Source organism: Chiloscyllium punctatum, chromosome 18, assembly GCF_047496795.1.
Source record: "Chiloscyllium punctatum isolate Juve2018m chromosome 18, sChiPun1.3, whole genome shotgun sequence".
Taxonomy (NCBI): domain Eukaryota; kingdom Metazoa; phylum Chordata; class Chondrichthyes; order Orectolobiformes; family Hemiscylliidae; genus Chiloscyllium; species Chiloscyllium punctatum.
The window spans coordinates 87,939,533-87,964,351 of NC_092756.1; the positions used below are offsets into that span (position 1 = coordinate 87,939,533).

Consider the following 24,819-nt stretch of genomic DNA (forward strand, 5'->3'; position numbering starts at 1 on the left):
AATTACATGTGGGCCTGGTATGGATGACACTCTTCCTTTGCTAGAGGGAATCAATGATTCAGATGTGCTAGTATCAAGGACGATAGGTTTACTGTGTTTTTTATTCATACATGGGGCATGGGCAAAATTTATTGCCCACTCCTAAAAGCCCAGAGGATAGCTCACAGGTAGCCTGTATGTCTGGAGTCATATGTAGACCAAGTAAGGACCTCAGATTTCCTCCTCAAAAGGACATTAGTGAACCAGATGGATTTTTGCGACAATGGTTGCATGGTCATTATCAGACTCCATGTTCCAGAATTCTTATTGAATTCACATTCCACCAATTGCCAGAGGAGGATTTGAACCTGGATCCCCAAAGCATTTAGATTAACATCTGATCAATAATACCATCACCTCTCTTTCTCAGATTGTACTGATTGGATTGAAATTCCACAAGGTATTGTAGTGAGATTTGGAGTCATGTCCCCAGATTATCATGCAATTCGCGACTACTAGTCCAGTGACATTACCATGACGTCACCATCAACCCCTGCACTTTACACATCGGCTCCGTCTTAACAAATCTCAGTACAATTCCAGTGGGATTCCTGTACTCTAATCCTCTTGCAATAAAAGCCCTTTGGGATGTTCAGACATCCAGAGATTTGGAGTGGCACAATGGCTCAATGGTTAGCACTGCTGCCTCACATTGCCACAGTCCTGGCTTCAATCCCAGCCATGGGCATCTCTCTGTGTGGAGTTTACACATTCTCACTGTGTCTGGGTGGGTTTCCTCCCACAGTCCAAAGATGTACAGGTTAGGTGGATCGGCCATGCTCAATTGCCCCATTGTGTGCGGGGTAGCCATGGCAAATGCAGGTTTATGGGGATGGGGCGGGTACAGATGGGATACTCCTTCCAGAGTTGGCACAGACTTGATTGACCAAATGGCCTCCACCTGCACTGTGGGGATCCTATGATGTTACTCCTTGCGTTTTATTTGGCTTGGTGCGAACCCTCTTAAGCTCAGAGTCAAGAGGTCAGAGGTTCAAGCTCCAGTCCAGAATGCAGGAGGAGTAGAGTTGAGGTTCAAACTGGATCAGACCTGATCTTATTGGATGGTGGAGCAGGCTTGAAGGGCTGAGTGGCCTCCTCTTGTTTCTGAGATCATATGTTCGGAGTCAAGGCCAGTGCAAGGCTGAGAAAATGAAAGTGGTGGCTGGCCGTGGGTCCATCAGTCCCTAAGGGTGGTCTAAAGGATTCCCAGGCTGACCAACATTCATCTCCCGACTGGCTTCAGCACAAATTGTCGTTGAGCACTCTTCCTCTGCACTGGCCACGTTTCAGGAAGTGCCTGTTAACGTTGTCTTGCCTCGGAACTTCCCGAGATCGTGGGAAGAGGCTAAATCAATGCAAATCCTTCAACCCTTTCTTCATTGGTACTTACTGCCTAAGGAGGCCTGAGTTCAGCTTCCGTAAGATTGTCATGGAATCGTTTCCAGGCCTCCGTTCCCCCTCCTCCACAAAGACACAGCTGGTTTTCATCTTACTGAGATAAAAAGCAGCTGGAAAAAGTTTACTTTGAGCTTAAAGATTTGATCTTTCTTTCTCTCCAAAAAGACACATAGTGTGGCCTGTAAACCTCAGCAGACTCTGTTATCCCTCCTCCCACCACCCCCCTCCCCTTCAGGTCAAAGAATACCCACTTTGCCAAAAAAAATATAAAACCAATTAGACAGAACAAGCTTGCTATTTTCAGCTGACTCTAAGAATCCTTTTCTCTCTCTCTCTCTCTCTCAAACTAACAAGAGCAGATTCTTAATTCTTGGAAAGACATTCCCACCGAAGGAGATAGATGTGTGAAGAACAGAGGCAGCGGGGAGAGAAGGAGTGAGGGAGGGGAAGAAAGGAAGGGAGTTGAGAAGAAAATATAGAACTCTGCAGAGATTTGGAGCCAAGCAAATTAATGCATTGCTTTGACTCTCAGTTGTCTTCAGACTGGAAGTAGCGAAAATCAAGGGACTGAGTAGCAAGAGCCAAGCAAAAGAACTGAACGCTTATTTTCTCTTGCAACAGGGTGGAGAGTAAAAAGAAATCGAGAGAAATAATCCCATTTCTTGAAAAAAAATACTATTTTTCTGCTCGTGCTTGAGGGGGATTTATTCCAGAGAGCCTCAGTGGGTGAGTGTCTCCATTTATTTCTCTGCCTCCTGTTGTCTTTTCTACAGCTGATTTGTTGCTGGTTAAGGACTGAGTGACTCCAGTAGCTTCAGGCTCGAAGGGACCTGCCATCCATTGGTTAATCTTCCTCCCTGATTGAAGAGGAGGAGCTGCAGAGGCCTCAGACGTGGTGACTGTGTGGGTGTTGGACTGGAGCAGGAGAAATTCTCGGACAGGCTTGGCAGCGACAGCTCACAGAAAACCAGTAACTGTCCGTTTTGTTTAGATTCTTCCGCTGGGATGTGGGCTTCAGTAGCTGGGCCAGCCCCGTCCTTAATTGCCTTTTGAGAAGGTGGTGGAATGCTGCCTTCTGGAACTGCTGCAGTCCACTTGCTGCTGTAGGTGAACTCATAATGCTGCTAGGATTAAGGGAAATCCAGTGACACTGAATGAACAAAGATACGTTTCTGAGTCAGGATGACGAGGGAGTCTTGCAGAGGGTGAATTCCGACGTAACTGCCACCCCTGTTTATTATTATTTATGCATTTTTGTGGCATCACTGGCTGCGCCCAGCATTTATTGCCCATCCCTATTTGCCCTTGAGAAGGTGGTGGTGAGTTACCTTCTTGAACCGCTGCAGTCCACCTGCAGTGCATTGACCCACAATGCCATTCCAGTTGGTAAAGGTCAGAGATTTGGAAGGTGCTGTCGAAGGAGTCTTGGTGAGTTGCTACAATGCAACTTGTAGATGGTACATGCTATGCATTAGGTGGCGAAAGGAGTGAATCTGGAAGTTGGTCAATGGTGTGCCAATCAAGTGGGCTGCTTTGTCCAGGATGATGTTGAGCTTCCTGAGTGTTGTGGGAGCTGCACTCAACCAGGCAATTAGAGAGCAATTATTAACTTCCTGATTTGTGTCTTGTTGATGGCGAACAGGTTTTGAGTATCAGGAGGTGAGTTAGTCACCACAGAATTCATGTAACCACAGTATATCTGTACGGTTCATCCAAACCAGTTTCTGGTCGATAGTAACCTCCAGGATGTTGATGGTGGGGGACTCACCACTCAATGTCAAAGGCCAATGATTGGATTGTCTCTTATCAGAAGTGGTCATTACTTGGCAATAGTGTGGCACAAATATTATTTGCCACTTATTGTTCAGGCCTGATTGATATTCAGGTCTTGCTGAATTTGCACATGGACTGTCTCATAGAGTTGTGACTTATGCAATCATTAATGAGCATCCCTACTTCTTATGATGGAGGGAAGGTCATTGCTGAAGCAGCTGAAGATGGTTGGGCCTAGGACACTGCCCTGAGGAACTCCTACAGAGATGTCCTGGAGCTGAGATGACTGACCTCCAACAACCATGACCATCTTCCTCTGTGCCAGATATGCCTTCAACTAGAGAAGGTTTTCCCATTGACTCCAGTTTTGTTAGGGCTCCTTGATACCACACTCAGTCAAGTGTTCCTTGATGTCAATGGCAATTGCTTTCATTCGCACTCTTGGGTGGAGCTCTTTCTCCATGGTTTGGATCAAGGCTGTAGTGAGATCAAGAGATAAATGAATTTAGCATTACTCCATACTATTGTCCATCAGCTAATGGATCAGTACTCCTCCATGTTGAATACCACTTGGAGGATTTGAGAGGATTTCAAGGATGTAGAATTGATGGGGGATTTAATTATCCACCAGCAAGAGTGGCTCAGCCATAGCACTACTGGTGGAGCTGGTTGGGTCCTGAAGGACATAGCAAATTAAGCATCACGGAGCAGGTTAATATTTAGTCCAGTTGGTAATTGATGATACCTTCCATCATTCTACTGATGATGGAGAGTAGACTGATGGGGCAGTAATTGGTCAGGTTGGATTTGTTCTGCTTTTTGTTACAAAATATCCCTGGGCAATTTTCCACATTGTCAGGTAGATGCCAGTGTTGTAACTGTACTGGAACAGCTTGGCTAGGGGAGTGGCAAGGTCTGGAGCACAAATCTTCAGTACCTTTGCCGGAATGTTGTCAGGGCCCATAGCCTTAACTGTATCAGGTGTCTCCAGCTGTTTCTTGATATTATGTGGAGTGAATCGAATTGGCTGAAGTCGCGGGAACTGTGATGGTTGGGACCACTGGAAGAGGTCAGGATGCATCATCATCCACTTGGCCCTTCTGGCTGACGATTGCTGTGAAAGCTTCAGCCTTATCTTTTGCACAGATGAGCTAGGCTCTTTCATCGTTGAGGATGGGAATATTTGAGGAACCTCCTCCTCCAGTGAATTGTTTGTTTACCCATTACCATTCACAACTGGATGTGGCAGGACCTCAGAGCTTAGATCTGATCCATTGGTTTTTGGGATCGCTTAGCTCTGTCTGTCACTTGCTGTTCATGCAGTTTGGCAAGTAGTCCTGTTTGGTAGCTTCACCAAGCTGACACCTCATTTTTAGATATGCTTGGTGCTGCTCCTGTATGCCCCCCTGTACTCTCCATTGAACCAGGGTTGATCCCCATCTTGGTGGTAATGGTTGAGTGGGGGATATGCCGGGCCACGAGGTTACAGATTGTGCTGGAGGACATTCTGCTGCTGTTGCTGGCCTACAGTGGCTCGTGGATGTCAAGTCTTGAGTTGCTAGATCAGTTTGAAGTGTGGCCCATTCAGCACGGTGATAGAGCCACACAACACGAAGGAGGCTCTCCTAAATGAGAAAGTGAGTTTTGTCTCCACAAGGATTGAACAGTTGTCACACTTGGCAATACTGTCATGGACAGATGCATCTGATTGATAAGGATGAGGTTCAGTATGACTTTCCCTCTTGTTGGTTCCCTCACTACTTGCTGCAGACCCAGTCTCGCAGCTATGTCCTTCAGGACCCGACCATCAGTAGTGCTATGGCTGACCCACTCTTGCTGGTGGATAATTAAATCCCCCATCCATTCTACATCCTTGAAATCCCCTCAAATCCTCCAAGTGGTATTCAACATGGAGGAGTACTGATCCATTAGCTGATGAACAATAGTATGGGGTAATCAGCAGGAGGTTTCATTGCTCATGATTGACCTGGTTCCCATGAGACTTCATGAGGCCTGGAGTTCCTGTTGAAGGCTCATAGACCAAACCCCCTGCCCCTTGTCTGTACACTGCTGTCGGTGGGACTGGACACACGCCCAGGGATGGGGTATTTGGGACATTGCCTGTGAGTATGACTGTGTCAGGGATGAGGATAGGAAAGAATTCTGCAGTGGATGACTCGCTAGTGATGGTCTAAATTAAAGAAAATGAATCGCGCTACACAAACCTTGAGTTATTGACCGTTTATTTATGAGTTCACGGGGAGAGATAAGTTGACCTAATGGTGACAAGTCGCTCTGATGAGATACAGAGAGTTGCGTGATTATATAGGTTACAATCATTTAACAATGAACAAACTGTTAATTGCAGTATAATGAGTAAATGGGCACTCTGCCCAGTCAGTAGCCTCAGTCACGTAGTGTCTGGTTAGGAGCTGATAAGCAAATGTTAGTATTACAATAGATTTTGTAAAAGAAGAGCATTCCCATGCTGGGAAAGAACTATACTATCAGGTGTGAGTACAGCGGCAAGGTCAGCCACCTCACTGGGCCTGGGTATGTACAAACTTAACAAGCACCCACTAATATGAGATTTAAAATGCATTCCAGGCTTTTAATATGCGACAAGATAGCTGCTTTGGTTATAACAAATCTCCCACAATTCCTTCCTTTTTTTCCCCCCAAATTAGAAGGGCAGTTCAGAGGAATTGGCAAAAGGAGGGACATAACCAGACCCGGGGGAGGTTGTCGGGCGGTGGGAGTTCAGGGACGTTCAGGTAACTGTCAGAAGAAGGGACATCAGAACTGAGAGACTCAACTAAGTCATCAACTGGTGGAGGAACATTAGAAACAGGAAAACGTACAAACAGGGGAATTTGACATCAGTACGAGTTCCCTTTCTACGGGGCACTGAAGCCTTAAAAGGTGAAGTGTGGGAATGGTAAAGGAAAGGGACAACATATCCAAGGTACCAGCTGCCAGTTCAGGAGACAGGCAGCCAGGGGTAGCCCCTCTGGCCATGAAACAGGAGAATTTGGCATCAGTAGTGACCCAAAATGGGTACAGCATTGTTTAAAGAAAATAATGATAAGGGAGAGGAAAACGAAAACAGCAATGGGAACCACGAGGCCCTGTAGAAATGTAGAATCCCAAGAGCCAAGCAAACTACCCAACCAAGTCCAAAGATCCCAATGTGGGTTAGTGTCATGGAGAGAGGTAGCTTCCTTGTGAATGTGAGCAGCTATGTTCGTTTTCACTGGAGTCAGGGATGGAGGTGCAACAGTCGGAGACGATAAGGGCACAAGTACCCCCTTTCTTGGCCAAGCGCTAGTCGAGGGCCATGCAATTCTGGAGGGCCACAGTGCGGGCATCCACCATGTCCGTGTTTAGAAGGACAAAAGCCGAAGCAGTGGCATTGGCAACATCTTCCAGATTGATGGCAGCAATCCTTTGAACCTCAACTTCAAGTTGAAGGGCATAGGGAGGGGAGAAATTAGTTAAAAGGTGCTGAAAGGTAGTAAGAGTTCTCCTTCTACGGGGCATTGCGGTCTAGAAAGGTGAAGTGTGGAAGTGGTAAAGGAAAGGGACAATATACCCAAGATGGCAGCTGCCAGTCCAGGAGGCAGGCAGACAGGGGTAGGCCCTCTGGCCACAAATGAAACAAGTGCCACTGAAAGCGAACCAATGATCGCATTGGATACCAATACAAAAGGTGGTGAAAGAGGAAGCAATGGCAGTCCTGTTGGGAACAGTGAGGATAAGTATGCTGCCATCCACAGTGGATTGGAAATCAGATGTGGAAAGGAGGATGGATCGAAGGCATTTACTGACCCCAGGTCGCCAATCCAAAGGATGTTTACTTTTAATGCAAATACTTGCTAGGGGTGTAGTCATGGCCGTGACCTTGTTAAGGAAGAGAGATGGGGGGGGTGTGTGCGTGATAGATTATAGCGCAGCTGGACCCAGCCTTCAAACCTGTCCTGTCCATCCTGTATCCCACTGATTGCCAGCGGAAGCGAGTGTTGTCCCCATAAATGGAGGGGGCACCTCTCAGCTTCAGGAAGGTAGGAGTGATACGAAAGCAGCTGAACGATGTTGCCACCACTCAGCAGTGTTCGGTTCATTAAAAGTTACGGCCCTCAAGGGAATCCCACCTTTTGAATGGAAAGGAATGTGTGCGCAAACCCAGCAGCCAGAGTGGCTGACCTTCTGTGCATGAAGATATGTCATGTAGAAAAAGGTATGAAAATGCGATTCTTTCTCACTGAGGCCCCCAGTCAGGAAAAGAGCAACATGAGAAAAATGAGCAAAAGCAAAAAAATACCAGTAAGAACAATCAATCAGAGCCATCTGCGTCATGGGCTTTGCTGGTAACGGGAATCAATAGATATCCCCCCTGGGGTAGTGCTCTCTTGAACTGCGTGGCTTGAGTCCATTCTGTTCTCCCCTCGATCTTGAGAGCAGTTGGGGTCACCAGAAGGACAAGGAATGGGCCTTTCCATCGAGGAGAGAGGGAGAGTTCTTTTCAAACGATTTAATCATAACATAGTCTCCTGGCTGGAAAGGATCGGTGGTTGGAACAGGAGTGGCTGCTTTGACAATGTCATGATTCTGAATGATAAGTTCTGAAAGGGCCTTAGTATAATCAATCGAAGACTCCCGTGTCAGGAGGAGAGCCACATCAGCAGAGAACACTGGAGGCCTAGTCACAGTCGGCAGGGTCCGCCCATTAAACTCTCAGGAGGAGTGAGGCCCGTTGTGCGCTTAGCCTGATTCCGAATGGAATATAGAGCAAGGGGCAGTGCTTCAGGCCAGGGTAAGCCAGTATCCTGTGTTATCTTGGTGAGGACCGTTTTAAGGGTGGCATTCATCCTTTGCATCATAACCGAGGACTGTGGTTGATAGGGAGTACGATGTTGCCAGGAAATTCCCAGAGCCTTACAAATAGCCTTAACACCTGATGAAGTGAAATGAGTGCCCCAATCACTGTCAATAGAGCCAGGGATGACATCACTCATTAAACACTTAACAGCTGTCCTGGCATCATCCTTCTTAGTGGCAAAAGCCTCAACCCATTTGGAGAACACATCAACAATCGCCAGTCCGGAGTGGAAAGCCAGCCTTGCTTGCATGTGCGCAAAATCGATCTGCAGTTTCACAAAGGGGCTAGCAGGGACAGGAAGATGATCAAACTTGAGCCAGTGGCTGAGCGTTATTGTTCTGTAGGCGATTACAGTGCACAAGCAGCAGGAGTGAAGCCAGTGGCATACCAAAACTGTGCGATTGCATGGCACAAGCCCCATTCACCATCATGACCAACTCCATGAGCGAGGCAAAAGTGAGGACTGCAGAGGTCGGAGACCATGAGCGGCCAGGACTAGGACATGTAGATGAGACTTAGGGCAGATGATGCGGCCATCAGGAGGTGTAAGAAGATGAAGGGATTCAGATTCAGCGGCACCTCAACCAGCCCACTGAGCGCGCTCAGACTGAGGGGCCCCCCTGCTGAGCGTCACAGATGCCTTTCATAAGGTCAGGAACAATGGGAAACTGGCGTACCTTAGGGGGTATGTAAATCCAGCTTATTTGGATTAGTAGCAGCCACCCGGGCAGCCATATCAATGAAGGCATTGCCACAGGTGACATTATCTCCAGCAGACCTGTGTGCAGCCTATTTGATGACAGCCACAGCTGAAGGGAGGAGAATGGCCTCCAAAAGATTATTAATAAGCTGACCGTGTTGTAAAGATTTACCTGAAGAGGTGATGAAACCCCATATGCTTCCAGAAGGTGCCAAAAAGCATGCACCACTCTAAAAGCATAGTGGGAATCAATATAAATGTTAACAGACTTTCCAGTAACTAAAAGACATGCCCGTGTAAGAGCAAAAAGCTCGATTACCTGTGCAGAAGTACCATTAGGGAGCTGGCTGAAGATTCAAGGACCTTAGATGGTGTGCAGACAGCATAGTCTGCCAGTGTCAAATGGTCTGTAGGCCTGTGGGAGGAGCCATCTGTAAAAAGGACCAATCAGAATTGTGCAGAGGAGTCTCAGAATGGTCTGGGCGAGGGGTTAATGGCATCACTGATAACGTTTAAACAATCATGGTCAGGAATCCCTAAGAAGTCGGTGATAGGAAGGAAGGTAGCGGGGTTCAAAGACTGGGAGAGTAGGATGACCTCATAGCCTGTACGCCTGGAAGCAGTGAACTGTTGGGTACCTGCAGAATTCAGCAGCAGGGAAACCGAATGTGGAACAAAACCCGTGCATGGGTGATCCAGCACAAGGTGGGGAGACTTTTCAACCAGTACTAAGGCAGCCGCCACAGCTCGCAAACACGCCAGCATTCCCCTTCCAACAGGTGGCAACTGGACAGAGTAAAACGCTACAGGGCGCCGGAGATCCCTATGCATCTGCATCAGAATTCCAGAAGCATAACCCTCCCTCTCAGCAACATGTAGTCGAAACGGCTGTGAATAATCCGGAAGATCCAAAGCAGGTACACAGCTCAGTGCAGAGTTCAAACGTACATTTCAGGGGTCCACTGTAGTTTCGATGGGTTCTTAGGCAAAGACACCTCTCTCAAAGACACATCAATCTCACGAAGATCAGGAATCCAGTGCCTGCAGTAATTCACCATCCCCACAAATGACAGAAGTTCAGTATGTGTTGCAGGAGGAAGGAGATTTGCGATGGCCTTTAAGCGATCAGGAGCAAGTGTCCTAGTAGTCACCCAAGTAATGAACAGTGGGCTTGCAGAGCAGCATGTTAGCCAAGGAAACCTTGTGGCCATCCTGTGCCAAGCACTGAAGCAGGGCAACAGTACCTTGCCTGCAAGCATCAGATGTAGCGTGGGCAACGAGTAAATCCTCAGTGTCTTGAACAAGGACACAGTTGCAAGGCATGTGGAGGGTTCTCAAGGGTCCGCGGAACATCAGAAGCATAAACAATGGGGCTCTCCGTGTACGCTTGGGGAAGCCAAGTCCATGGGTACTGACGGCCACCGAAAGTAAAGGCAAAATGGTACTGACTATCAGGGGACAACTTAATAGAGAAAAAGGCAGAGTAGAGGTCGACCACGGAAAAATAAATGGCTGAAGCAGGGGCATTAGTGAGAATAGCATTAGTGTCAGGGACTACAGAGGAGAAAGGAACAACAACAGAACTGACAGCCCACAGATCCTGGAAAAACCTCCACTTGTCAGGCTTGCCAGGTTTAGGCCCGGGCAAAATAGGGGCATTGCAGGGGCTTTGCATTGGAACGAGAATGCCCTGGTCTAAAAGGGAAGCGATAACAGGCCCAATGCCCTCAGTAGCAGCGGGAGTGTGCGGATACTGACACACTGACGGCAGGTGAGTGCCAGCTTTAAAGTAACAGTGTGTGGAGAGGCAGAAAGGACTAAACCCGCATAGTTAGGGTGGAGGGCCCATAGCACAGGTGGCAAATCGTCTAAAAGCTGCAGGTGACGTAGGAGAGTGCGACCAAGGGGTCTGGCGTAGGGAAGATAGCGCAAATGGTGGAAGCAGGAGGGTGCAAGCAGAAACCATCCAGACTCAGCACAGCAATATATAAGGATGACAAATCGCCAGGAACAAGGGGATCTAACGAACAGGGAAATAAACAAAGACACGCATGCATAGAGGATAAATCACCAAGCGACCAGGGGGTTTTCAGGACAATGGGAACAAAAGGAGATGCCAGAGAGCAGAAAACCCGGGCTGTATAGAAGAAAGACAAACATCAGCAGAAAGTCCCTGAAAACTGACCTAACAAAGACCATATGAGGGTAATATCAGAATTCATATTTAGGTGACAGCCAGCAAGTGCAGAGTAACCGATCGGGAGTGCAGAGCCAAGCAGCTGAACAATAGAAGTCTCTAAAGGGGCGACACGTCAAGAGGATCCAGCCCAGAAAAGAAACGTGAGGGGACGAAGAGGCGACTGCTGCTGCGAAATAAGGGAATTTAAAAACAAGTGAAGCGGTTTGATGGCAGACTGCCAGCTATAAACAGCGGCCACTGGTGAGGGTAATGGTAGGGGCTCAGTCAGAGTCAGAGAGATACACAGCATGGAAACAGACCCTTTGGTCCAACTCGTCCATGCTGACCAGATATCCCAACCTAATCTAGTCCCATTTGTCAGCACTTGATGTATATCCCTTTTAATATGTGACAAGATGGCTGCTTTGGTTATAATAAATCTCCCACAGTCAGGCTGTTTTCTTGATTAGTCTGTGAGACAGCTCTGCCAATTTTGGCATGAACTCCTGGACAATGGGTAAGGAGGAATTTGCAGCCTTGAAGGTTCTGGATGTACTATTGTTATTTACAGTGTCTTGGTTGATGCCTGCATCAGTCCAATTTCATTCATCTCATGACTTAGATCCATCAGAAAGGCTTGGTAGGTCATTTCAGAGGGCACTGAAAGGTCAACCACATTGCAGTGGATCTGGAGGTCACAGAGCAGTTGAAGATTTCCTTTCTCTAAAATGTATTCATGATGTAGAGGGCAACGATCCCCAATAGCAGTTTCATGGTCACCATTAGACTCATCTTCATTCCCAGTTGATTATTTTATTGACTGCGTGTAGGAGGAGTTAAATGGGCACCCAACAGTGAAGCCAAAGATCAGGATTATTGAATGTAAACCCTGATGTCTTGCACAAGCGAGCACTCCAGTGTAGCTATTTCATTTTCCAATCAGCATGTCAAGACATCATACCAGCACGAAAAGTGATTCTCTGTCATTATGAATTAGAGTCATAGAGTCATAGAAATGTACAGCACGGAAACCGACCCTTCGGTCCAACCTGTCCATGCCGACCAGATATCCCAACCCAATCTAGTCCCACCTGCCAGCACCCGGCCCATATCCCTCCAAACCCTTCCTATTCATATACCCATCCAAATGCCTCTTAAATGTTGTAATTGTACCAGCCTCCACCACATCCTCTGGCAGCTCATTCTATACACGTACCACCCTCTGCATGAAAAAGTTGCCCCTCAGGTCTCTTTGACGTGAAGTTTTGGGTTTTTTCCCACAATACATTCTTTTTGTTTATTCACACATGGGATGTGGGTGTCACTAGCTTGGCCAGCAGTTATTGCCTGTCTGTAATTGCCCAGAGGGTAGTTATATGCCAACTGTGTTGCAGTGGGCCTTGAGTCACGTGTTGGCCAGATGAGTTAAGGATGGTAGTTTCCCTCCCAAAAGGGAGCAAGGTATTTTTTCCCAAAAATTGGCAATGGGTTTATGGTCATCATGACTAATTCCAGACACTTATTGTATCTAATGGGTATGGGTGGGTTGCACTTCGGCGGGTCGGTGTGGACTTGTTGGGCCGAAGGGCCTGTTTCCACATTGTAAGTAATCTAATCTAATCTAATCTTCACTCAGAGAGTGGTGGGCCTGTGGAATACTCTGTAACAGAAAGCAATTGAGGCCAAAACATTAAATCATTTCAAGAAGGTGTTAACTATAGTTCTTAGGGCTAAAGGGACTGAAGAGAGCAAGTGGGAACAGGGAACCGTGTAGGTCAATAAGCCATGATCAAATTGAATAATGGAGCAGGCTTGTTGAAGGGCTGAACGGCCTTCGTCTGCTCCTAACTTCTATGTCTCTACGTTTATGCAAAGCTTTGGGAGAAAGCAAATTCATTTGACAGTTTAAATCGTAAGAAACTCATCAAACTTGTGGATTCTAAAAATATTCTCTATTCCAAGGGCCAACAGAAATTCCATTTCAAAACATCTTCTGTTTATGAGCTGGACACTGCTTTCATCTCCACGCGCCTGGTGACATCAAATGGAATGATTTACGGGCAGGAATTAAGTCTGAGGCCAGGAGATTGACTCACTGTGAGTGCTAACCATGTCAGAGTACATTAAGTACGAGGAACCTAGGCCTCAGGCTTTTCCTGGTCTCTCTCAGCCAACCTGAAATCTTCAGGTCGATAGATGTCGAGTAGCATGATCGAAATGTCACCCACAAATCACAGCTACCACCAGCTGGAATCACAACATTGTCCAATAGAAAACCTTCATTAAATTCAGAGTCCAATAAAACACATCTCCTGGGAGTCTAGATCGAAAAGAGGCAATCTGATACCAAAGACTGAATATAAGTTGATGAAGTTAAAAATCACACAACACCAGGTTATACTCCAACAGGTTAATTTGGAAGCACTAGTTTTCAGAGCTCTACAACCACCAGATGAAGGAGCAGCGCTCCGAAAGCTAGTGCTTCCAATTAAACCTGTTGGATTATAACCTGGTGTTGTGTGATTTTTAATTTTGTCCACCCAATCCAACACCGGCATCTCCAAATTATAAGTTGATGTTGGTTCTGTTGGATGTCAAAAATATCTGCAACAATTATTTCACAATTTACCATTTTGTTATCCCCCTCCTGATACAACAGTGGATATCCTTGGCTATCTATGAACAGTAGTCCTCCATAACTTCATGCATGACACACTAATATTCTCATTCATGGACCTTTTCATACAGTAAATTGTCCAAGAGATGACTTATAACTATGAGCTGCTCCTTTGTCAGGTGAAGTGACTCTACCTGACGAAGGGGCAGCGCTCCGAAAGCTTGTAGAACATAGAACATAGAACATAGAACAATACAGCACAGAACAGGCCCTTCAGCCCACGATGTTGTGCCGAACTTCCATCCTAGATTAAGCACCCATCCATGTACCTATCCAAATGCCGCTTAAAGGTCGCCAATGATTCTGACTCTACCACTCCCACGGGCAGGGCATTCCATGCCCCCACCACTCTCTGGGTAAAGAACCCACCCCTGACATCTCCCCTATACCTTCCACCCTTCAACTTAAATTTATGTTCCCTTGTAACACTCTGTTGTACCCGGGGAAAAAGTTTCTGACTGTCTACTCTATCTATTCCTCTGATCATCTTATAAACCTCTATCAAGTCACCCCTCATCCTTCGCCATTCCAACGAGAAAAGGCCGAGAACTCTCAACCTATCCTCGTACGACCTATTCTCCATTCCAGGCAACATCCTGGTAAATCTTCTCTGCACCCTCTCCAAAGCTTCCACATCTTTCCTAAAGTGAGGTGACCAGAACTGCACACAGTACTCCAACTGTGGCCTAACCAAAGTCCTGTACAGCTGCAACATCACTTCACGACTCTTGAATTCAATCCCTCTGCTAATGAATGATAATACACCATAGGCCTTCTTACAAACTCTATCCACCTGAGTGGCAACTTTCAAAGATCTTTGTACATAGACCCCAAGATCCCTCTGTTCCTCCACCTGACTAAGAACCCTACCATTAACCCTGTATTCTGCATTCTTATTTGTTCTTCCAAAATGGACAACCTCACACTTGGCAGGGTTGAACTCCATCTGCCACTCCTCAGCCCAGCTCTGCATCATATCTAAGTCCCTTTGCAAACGACAAATGCCCTCCTCACTGTCCACAACTCCACCTATCTTTGTATCATCTGCAAATTTACGGACCCACCCTTCGACTCCCTCATCCAAGTCATTAATAAAAATTACAAACAGCAGAGGACCCAGAATTGATCCCTGCGGAACTCCACTTGTAACTGGGCTCCAGGCTGAATATTTACCATCTACCACCACTCTCTGACTTCGACCGGTTAGCCAGTTTTCTATCCAATTGGCCAAATTTCCCTCTATCCCATGCCTCCTGACTTTCCGCATAAGCCTACCATGGGGAACCTTATCAAATGCCTTACTAAAATCCATGTACACTACATCCACTGCTCTACCCTCATCCACATGCTTGGTCACCTCCTCGAAGAATTCAATAAGACTTGTAAGGCAAGACCTACTCTTCACAAATCCGTGCTGGCTGTCCCTAATCAAGCAGTGTCTTTCCAGATACTCATAAATCCTATCCCTCAGTACCCTTTCCATTACCTTGCCTACCACAGAAGTAAGACTAACTGGCCTGTAATTCCCGGGGTTATCCCTATTCCCTTTTTTGAACAGGGGCACAACATTCGCTACTCTCCAGTCCCCTGGTACCACCCCCGTTGACAGTGAAGACAAGAAGATCATTGCCAACGGTACTGCAATTTCCTCTCTTGCTTCCCACATAATCCTAGGATATATCCCGTCAGGCCCGGGGGACCTGTCTATCCTCAAGTTGTTCAAAATGTCCAACACATCTTCCTTCCTAACAAGTATCTCTTCTAGCTTACCAGTCCGTTCCACACTCTCCTCTTCAACAATACGGTCCCTCTCGTTCGTAAATACTGAAGAGAAGTACTTGTTCAAGACCTCTCCTATCTCTTCCGACTCAATACACAGTCTCCCACTACTGTCCTTGATCGGACCTACCCTCGTTCTCGTCATTCTCAGGTTTCTCACATACGCATAAAATGCCTTGGGGTTATCCTTGATCCTATCCGCCAAGGATTTTTCATGCCCTCTCTTAGCTCTCCTAATCCCTTTCTTCAGGTCCCTTCTGGCTATCCTGTATCCCTCCACTGCTCTGTCTGAACCCTGTTTCCTCAACCTTATGTAAGCCTCCTTCTTCCTCTTTACTAGACATTCAATCTCCCTCGTCAACCAAGGCTTCCTCACACGACCATTTCTTTCCTGCCTGATAGGTACATACATATCAAGGACACGTCGTATCTGCTCCTTGAAAAAGTTCCACATTTCCACCACATCCTTCCCTGACAGTCTATGCTCCCAACGTATGCTCCTCAAATCCTGTCTTACAGCATCGTAATTTCCATTCTCCCAATTGTAAAATCTACCTTGTTGTGCGCACCTATCTTTCTCCATAACCAAGGTGAAAGTCACAGAATTGTGGTCACCATCACCAAAATGTTCACCCACTAACAAGCCCACCACTTGTCCTGGTTCATTACCGAGTACCAAATCCAATATGGCCTCCCCTCTGGTTGGACAATCTACATACTGCGTTAGAAAAGCTTCCTGGACACACTACACAAACACCGCCCCATCCAATCTACTTGATCTAAAGAGCTTCCAATCAATATTTGGGAAGTTGAAGTCGCCCATGACTACGACCCTGTGGCTTCTGCACCTTTCCAAAATCTGTTTCCCAATCTGTTTCTCCACATCTCTGCTGCAATTGGGGGGCCTATAGTAAACACCCAACAAGGTGACTGCACTTTTCCTATTTCTAACTTCAGCCCATACTACCTCCAGAGGCAGATCCCCCTCAAACTTCCTTTCTGCAGCCGTTATACCATTTATGCCACCCCCCCTCCTATTTTACCACCCTCCCTAATCTTATTGAAACATCTGTAACCAGGAACCTCCAATAGCCATTCCTGTCCCTCATCTATCCACGTTTCCGTGATGGCCACAACATTGTAGTCCCAGGTACCGATCCACGCCTTAAGTTCACCCACCTTATTTCTGATACTCACAAATCACCTTATTTGTGATTTCAAATAAACCTGTTGGACTATAACCTGGTGTCGTGTGACTTCTGACTTTCTTCACCCCCGACCAACTCCAGCATCTCCACCTTATGGTCACCATCAAGAAAGCATCGAGTATCCTGGACTTTATTAACAGGGACGTGAAGAACAAAGGAGGAGATGGTGAACTTGCATGAGACACCAGGTTGTCCTCAGCAGTGGAGCTGGGTGCACTCCTGGGTATCAGAACTTTGGGAAGGATGTGAAAGGAGCCATTGAGAGAGTGCAGATGAGAACGGATTCAGGAACAGGAACGTCAGTGATGAGGAGAGATCGGAGAAGACTGTTCTCCTGGGAGAAGAGAAGGCTGAGGGGCAATCTGATCAAAGTGTTCAAGCTCATGAGGGACTAGGGTGAAGCAGTTCCCACTCACGAAAGGGTAGAGAACAAGAGGGTAAGTAGCTTAGCATGGTGGCTGAGTGGTTAGCACTGCTGCCTCAGTGCCAGAGACCTGGGTTTGATTCCAGTCTCAGGTAATTGTCTGTGTGGAGCTTGCACATTTTCCCTTTGTCTGTGTGGGTCCCTTTTGTCCCAGAGATGTGCAGGTATCGTGGATTGGCCAGGATAAATTGCCCCATTGTGTCCAGGGGTGTGCAGGCTAGATTGGCCATGGGAGGTGCTGGCCGATAGGATAGGGCAGTGGTACTAGGTGGAATGCTCTTCGGGGGGTTGGTGCGGACTCAATGGGCTGAATGGATTCTAAGTCATTGGCAAAACATGCAGAAGTACGTGAGGAAAAAATATCTTTTCACAGCGAGTGGTTAGGGTACAGAATGAAATGCTGAGAGTGTGGTAAGGCAGATTCAATTGAAATATTCAAAATAGAAATAGATTGTTATCTGAAAAGAAATGATGTGCAGGGTTATGGTGAGAAAGTTGAATGAAGGGAAAGTCAATGCAGACACAACGGCCTCCTTCTGTGCCATAATAATCCTATGATTTGCTGGGACTTGGCCATAATAGAGGATTATGGTCACAATATTTGCTCAGGTATTGTAGCTGTCACACCACCCCAATCCCATTCTTTCCCAATCGTTCAGTAGGCCATTATTCACAGCAGCCTGAAGTAACAGGGTGCTCTCTTCTCTTATCCCTTCCAGTGCGATCGCCCTTCAATATGTCTGTGTCATGGAGTCAGAGAGTCCCACAGCACAGAGACAGCCCCTTCAGCCCACACTGACCCATGCCGACCAAAATGTCCATCCACGCTAACCCCATTTCCCTGCACTTGGCCCATACCCTTCTAAACCTCTCTTATCCATGTATTTGTCCAAATGCCTTTTAAATGTCAGTCATGTAACCACCTCAACCACTTCCACTGGCAGCTCATTCCATATGCGAAGCCTTCTGTGTAAAAACGTTGCCCCTCAGGTTCCCTTTTATTCTTTCCCCTCTCACCTTAAACTGATGCTGCCTAGTCCTCGATTCCCCAACCCTGGGAAAAAGACTGCGTGCATTCACTCTGTCCATGCCTCTCATGATCTTATATGCTTCTATAAGCTCCTCCTCTGTCTCCTACACTTTAAAGAAAAAAGTCCTAGCTTGTCCAACCTCTCTCTGTAACTCAGACCCTTGAGTCCTGGCGACATCCTTGTAAATTTCTTTGGTACTCTTTCCAGTTTAATAACATCCTTCCTATAGCAAAGTGATCAGATCTGAACACAATACTCCAAGTGTGGCCTCACCAATGTCCTGTACAACTGCAACATAACTTCCCAACTTCTATACTCACTGCCCTGACTGATGAAGACCTGTGTGCCAAAAGCCGTCTTCACTGCCCTGTATAACCATGACTCCACTTTCGGAGAACCATGCACCTGAACTGCAAGGTCCCTCTGTTCCATTGCACTCCTTAAGGCTCTACCATTCACCATGAAACTCCTATCGATCAAGCTGCCATTCAAGCAGCTCAAATGGGTCACTTAGGTCAATATCAATTACCCGCACCTATTCCTATATTCCCTGACATGATTAGACTTCCAACTCATTGGAAATTAGAAGAATGAGGGGGGATCTTACAGAAACGTATAAAATTACGAAGGGAATAGATAAGATAGAAGCAGAAAGGTTGTTTCCATTGGCGGGTGAAGCTAGAACGAGGGGGCATAGCCTCAAAATAAGATGGAGCAGGTTTAGGACTGAGTTCAGAAGGAGTTTCTTCACCCAAAGGATTGCGAGTCTGTGGACGTCACTGCCCATTGAAGCAGTTGAGGCTATCCACATTGAATATTTTTAAGGCAAAGATAGATTGTTGAATATAAAGGAATTAAGGGTTAGGGTGAGTGGGCAGGTAGGTGGAGCTGAGTCAATGAAAAGATCAACCATGATCTTATTGAATGGTGGAACGGGCTCGATGGGCCGGATGGCCTACTCCTGCTCCTAGTTCAGAATGTTCTTATGAAAACTATTGAACCCCGTCTTGGAACTGCTTAATGGTTACATTCCCACAGCCCTACAGGGAGAAAGCATTCCCAAGATTCACCACCTTTCGAGGGAAGAAATTTGTCCTCATCTCAGACTTAAGTGAATTGTCCCTTATTCCAACACTGGTGTGTTAGCCCGAAATTATGCTCAGGTCTCTGCAGTGAGAGATCTGAGTCCACAGTCTTTTTACGTAGAAGTGAGTGTGCTATCCACAAAACCACAGCTGACACTGCAACATGCCACAGCCCATTATGGACACTTTGAGATAAGTGGCATTTGAATTTAGCACCAGTACAATTTCAGGGAAGTAGCCAGTTTCCTAACAGTGGGTGGATCATGGGCACCAACAGAATCCTTTGGCTGTTTGCAATGGGCAGAGGACTGACCATTTACCATCAGCCACACTTACAAAACACAAACCCAATGTCCAACCTGAGATTTGATTCTACAATAGGACAGCACTTACTGATCAATCTTAAGTCTGCTAAGAATTAGATATACATCCAATTTAAGGTTGTATATCTAATTCTAGCAGACTTAAGATTGATCAGTAAGTGCTGTCCTCCTGTAGAATCAAATCTCAGGTTGGACATTGGGTTTTGTGTTTTGTAAGTGTGGCTGATGGTAAATGGTCAGTCCTCTGCCCATTGCAAACAGCCAAAGGATTCTGTTGGTGCCCATGATCCACCTACTGTTAGGAAACTGGCTACTTCCCTGAAATTGTACTGGTGCTAAATTCAAATGCCACTTATCTCAAAGTGTCCATAATGGGCTGTGGCATGTTGCAGTGTCAGCTGTGGTTTTGTGGATAGCACACTCACTTCTACGTCAAAAGACTGTGGACTCAGATCTCTCACTGCAGAGACCTGAGCATAATTTCAGGCTAACACACCAGTGTTGGAATAAGGGACAATTCACTTAAGTCTGAGATAAGGACAAATTTCTTCACTCGAAAGGTGGTGAATCTTGGGAATGCTTTCTCCCGTAGGTCTGTGGGAATGTAACCACTAAGCAGTTCCAAGACGGGGTTCAATAGTTTTCATAAGAACATTCCGAACTAGGAGCAGGAGTAGGCCATCCGGCCCATCGAGCCCGTTCCACCATTCAATAAGATCATGGCTGATCTTTTCATTGACTCAGCTCCACCTACCTGCCCACTCACCCTAACCCTTAATTCCTTTATATTCAACAATCTATCTTTGCCTTAAAAACATTCAATGTGGATAGCCTCAACTGCTTCACTGGGCAGTGACTTCCACAGACTCACAATCCTTTGGGTGAAGAAACTCCTTCTGAACTCAGTCTAATGGATTTGCAATGCGGCTCACTACACTGGCTAGAAGCTGCATATATCCATGTTCTAGGATTAGTAGTTGACAGTCAAAACGAACATGTCCATGAGCTTTTTATGAATTAAACAATTCCTGAGGGGCAATAGTTCCCTGATGCTTTCTGTATGGCAACACCTCAACCAATTAGAATCTCCTTACCAGTCAGCATCCTTTTCTCGTGCACAAAACATTTTTGCTCCTTTTGAAATTTGGCATTCTTGCATTTGTCCTGATGTGTGTGCAAGGCGGGAAGATTTGACAGCATGCCTCTTTTTCCAGCAATATCTTGAGGTGAACACAGGATAGACTTTGTAACTTTAATTGCAGTCAGGTTGAAAATGTTGTGGAAAATGTAGTTTTGAGCTCCCAGCAGACTCACACTTGGTACATGTCCATCTCAGCTGTTCACACGATACCACCACACTGCAATAAATCCCACCTCAACATCTTTCGTGGTTAGTGTTGTGCTGAAGATTAGGTCTTGTGGTAGTTACTAGCTAAGTGAACTGGGGCAGATGAAAGGAAAGACTACTTAATTTGGCAGCAAGTGCAGAGATGTTAGCATTACACATCCGGCTAAATGGAAGACACATGGTGGTTATAATGCATTTAGTGTTTGGAGTTCTGCGAATTCATAGTTTTCCTTTAAAATTGGAAGGTTCTCAATCATGTTGTGATCAGCATTTTTCATGTTCAACATTCTTCTGGTTTTGGCGAGTAAGATGACATCTCTTCGTGCTGTTTTGTTCCTGCCACAACAACAGCTCATGGACATCTTGTGCCACAGTGGGTGGTGTCCGTGTCTCTGTACCAGGACCTCCGGGTTTGAGTGAACTCCAGGGCCTGTGGGGCTAGGACAGTGCCTTCATAATGCGGCCAAGCAGGTTGAGTCTCAGACTGCAAATCCTCCTGGCAAGAGTGGGAGAGATTCCTGGCCGACTGGGTGGAAAATGGAACCTCTGCCATCACTGTCCATGGCTCCAGACTGCAATGTGAATATCAAACCAACTCCGACTTCCTGCACGAGCTGTAGCACACCGCAAAGCGAAAATCATTTGCTTCCCATCCTGTAATTGGAGGCGATGGCCTCGTGGTATTATGAAATCCCTACAGTGTGGAAGTCAGTCAAGTCCACACTGATTCTCCAAAGAGCATCCACCCCTGTAACTCTGCATTTGCTATGGCTAACCCACCGAGCCCACACATCCCTGGATACTATGGGGTGATTTTAGCACATCTGACCTGCACATCTTTGGACTGTGGGAGGAAACCAGAGGAAACCCACGCAGACATGGGGAGAATGAGCAAACTCCACACAGACAGTCACTCAAGGCTGGGATTGACCCCAGGTCCCTGATGCTGGGAGGCAGCAGTGCTAGCCACTGAGCCACTGTGCCACTAAACCATTAATCCAGGAACCAAGGCAATGTTCTTGCGAAAGTGAGGACTACAGATGCTGGAGATCAGCGTCAAGAGTGTGGCACTGGAAAACAGATCAGGCAGCATCCGAGGAGCAGGAGAGTCAACATTTCGGCCTTAATCAGAATGTTCTAGGGAACTGGGTTCAAATCTGACCATGGGAATTTCGAAATCGACGTTTCGGGCAAAAGCCCTTCATCAGGAAGGGCTTTTGCCCGAAACGTCGATTTCGAAGCTACTTGGATGCTGCCTGATCTGCTGTGCTCTTCCAGCACCACTAATCCAGAATCTGCAGTCATTGTTTTTACCATGGGAATTTCAGCCCAGTTTCCTTCAAATCAAAAGACTAGAATAAAGACTCTAATGGTGACTATGAAACTATTGATGATCATCAGAAAAGCTCATGTGGTTCGTTCATGTCCTTTAGGGAAGAAAATCTGCTCTCCTTACCCAGTGAGATCTACATATGATCCCGAGTCACAGCAACATAATTGGCTCTTAATTGCCCTGTGGGTAATTAGGGATTGGCAAATAGTTCTGGCCTAGCCAGTGACACCACAGCAAATTACTGCAGATGCTGGAATCTGTACTGCAAACAACCAATGCAGGAGATCACAGCGGGTCAGACAGCATCAGCTCTTAGACTCGAAATGCTAGCTTGCTCTCTCTTCATGGATGCTGCCTGACCCGCTATCATCTCCAGCATTGGTTAATGGGGGAGAAAACACACCCAATGCCACCCTCACCCTGATGCCACCTTTGTGTGTGGCTGCATCAAGCTGTGCGTGGATCCCCGGTACGCAAACACCAAGTGTCACTACGTACTGAGGTTCTACCTGTCCCCAATGTTGCGAAGGTTGGGCCTGGCCTTGCTGCCGCGGAACGCTCCGAGTAGTTGGACCGTTCCGTATCACCTGTCCTTCGTGGAGAAGTTTATGAAGAAAAACACCTTTGACCACAAGTCCATCAGGAAGTGGTCAGCACATAGTGTCCTTGAGACCCTTCGGGAAAAGGAGAGGGCGGATCCTGTCGAGCGGTTCCCTGAGCAGACTGTCAAAGCCATTTGGTAAAATGCCTCATCGCCAGAACTTTCCAACAAGCACCAAGACATGGCTTGGCTGGTGGTGAGAAGGGCTCTGCCTGTGAGATCCTTTATGCACGCCCGGACTCTCAGCCGCACCGCACGCTGCCCTCGAAGCGGCTGCAGGGGACGAGACTGTCACACATCTCCTTCTGGAATGTGCCTACATAAAGGAAGTCTGGAGAGGAATGCAGTGGTGTTTGTCGAGGTTCGTCCCAAGCAGCTCCGTGACGTGGGACTCCGTGCTCTATGGTCTGTTTCCCGGGACGCACACCGAGACGCACATCAACTGTGCCTGGAGGATCATCAACTCGGTGAAAGACGCTCTTTGGTCTGTCTGAAATGTGTTGATCTTCCAGCTGAAGGAGTTGACCCCGACTGAGTGTTGCAGATTGGCACATTCCAAGGTCCAGGACTACGTGTTGGGACGCGCTGAAGTATGGGGCAGCGGCCGCCAAGTTGCAGTGGGGAAAGACCACGGTGTAACATCTGCCTGCCTAAGAAGAACAGGGGGCCCACTCAGTAATTGGGCTCCACTGACGCCTCAACTAAATATATGGTTGGTAAACATACAGACTTGAATGATTAATTTCGATCTCTGTATGTAAAGAAATGGAATGTATATGTATGTATAGCATGACCAATTGTACAGATCATCAAAATATTTTATGAATAAAGTATATCTTTGAAATAAAAAAAATCTTCAGCATTGGTTGTTTTTGGTGCTACCCATAACCTGTGAATGAATAAAACAAAAGGTCAGCCTAGAATCGGGTTGGAATTGCTCTCTTCAGGGTGCTCCAAACCCTGGACCTTCTGATTACCCCAGATATTGTCATAGTTCCCAGGGGTGATAACGGAAGCATTTATTCTGTGCATTTCCTTTCTCCTCCCAATGTACTTTATTCCCTGCAGTCCAGCCTTCCTGACCTGGAGCTTACATTTGAGGCCTGGAGTTACAATGGCTGACTTGTAAATTCCTAACTCCCTCTTCCTCGATTCTGTCAGGTGAGGAATCCAAGATAACGTGAACAGGGACATCAATTCTCAATCCACACATCCGATCTGAAGTAGAGAAGGGATATAGTATAGACTCAGAGTGGGTGTTAACATCAGAACATAAGTCAGACCTGACTGAAAGCAGGAATGGGAAAACAAGAGCATTGGAAATATTAGCGGACAGAATTCATGGTCTGAGAGAAGATCCTCATCTTCAGAAAGGGAGAGAATTCTGGAGAATCTCAGCAGGTCTGGCAGCGTCTCTGGAGAGAGAAGCAGAGTTAACATTTCGAGTCTGGTACAACTCCTCTTCCGAACTGAAGAGTTCTGAACATATTACTGGACTTGGAATGTTACCTCTGTTTCTCCATCCACAGACGCTGCCAGACCTGCTGGGATTTTCCAGCATTCTCTGCGTTTCAGATTTCCAGCAGCTGTAATATTTTGCCTTCAGTCTTCCCTGAATTCAGGTAAGAAACTGGGTGAGGAAAACATTATTGGACAGCTCATGATGCCATCAATGTTGTCATTGCTTTAACAACAGCCCTGACTGTCTGTTTGTGCGTTGCAGTTAGTAATGGTGACTAGAAGACTTCTGGGGCACGTCCTTATCTTCATCTGTCTGACGCCCACAACTGGAGCCCCGTCCATCGAAAATATTGAGGAGGAGTCTTCCACCCAGGACAGATGCGTCCGGTGTTGTAATCCGCATGAATACCCCATGCATCCGACGACAACACCCAACCCAGTGCCAGGCCAGCACCACAGCGGATATTATCCACCATATCCTATGCCTCACATCCATCCGCACATCAACATCACCATTCTCAAAGGTAATAGCCAATTTTATGTTCATAGCTATGAGTCCTGGAGCTAATTTGCAGATGTTT

At 46.6% G+C, this 24,819-nt stretch overlaps 1 protein-coding gene across 4 annotated transcripts in view; it reads left to right on the top strand.

Annotated features, from left to right (window-relative positions):
- The window catches only part of LOC140489285 (complement C1q tumor necrosis factor-related protein 1-like), a 52,133-nt gene that overhangs the window by 12,210 nt on the left and 15,104 nt on the right, over positions 1-24,819 (top strand). For 2 of the 4 annotated variants that reach the window (XM_072588669.1, XM_072588671.1), the window contains exons 2-3: positions 2,059-2,163; positions 24,501-24,762. In XM_072588669.1, coding sequence (XP_072444770.1) covers positions 24,507-24,762 — 256 coding nt within the window. In that variant the 5' untranslated portion in view covers positions 2,059-2,163; positions 24,501-24,506. Of the gene's footprint in view, positions 1-1,738; positions 2,164-24,500; positions 24,763-24,819 lie in introns of those variants that run through there. The other 2 variants (XM_072588670.1, XM_072588668.1) reach the window with 2 other exon arrangements.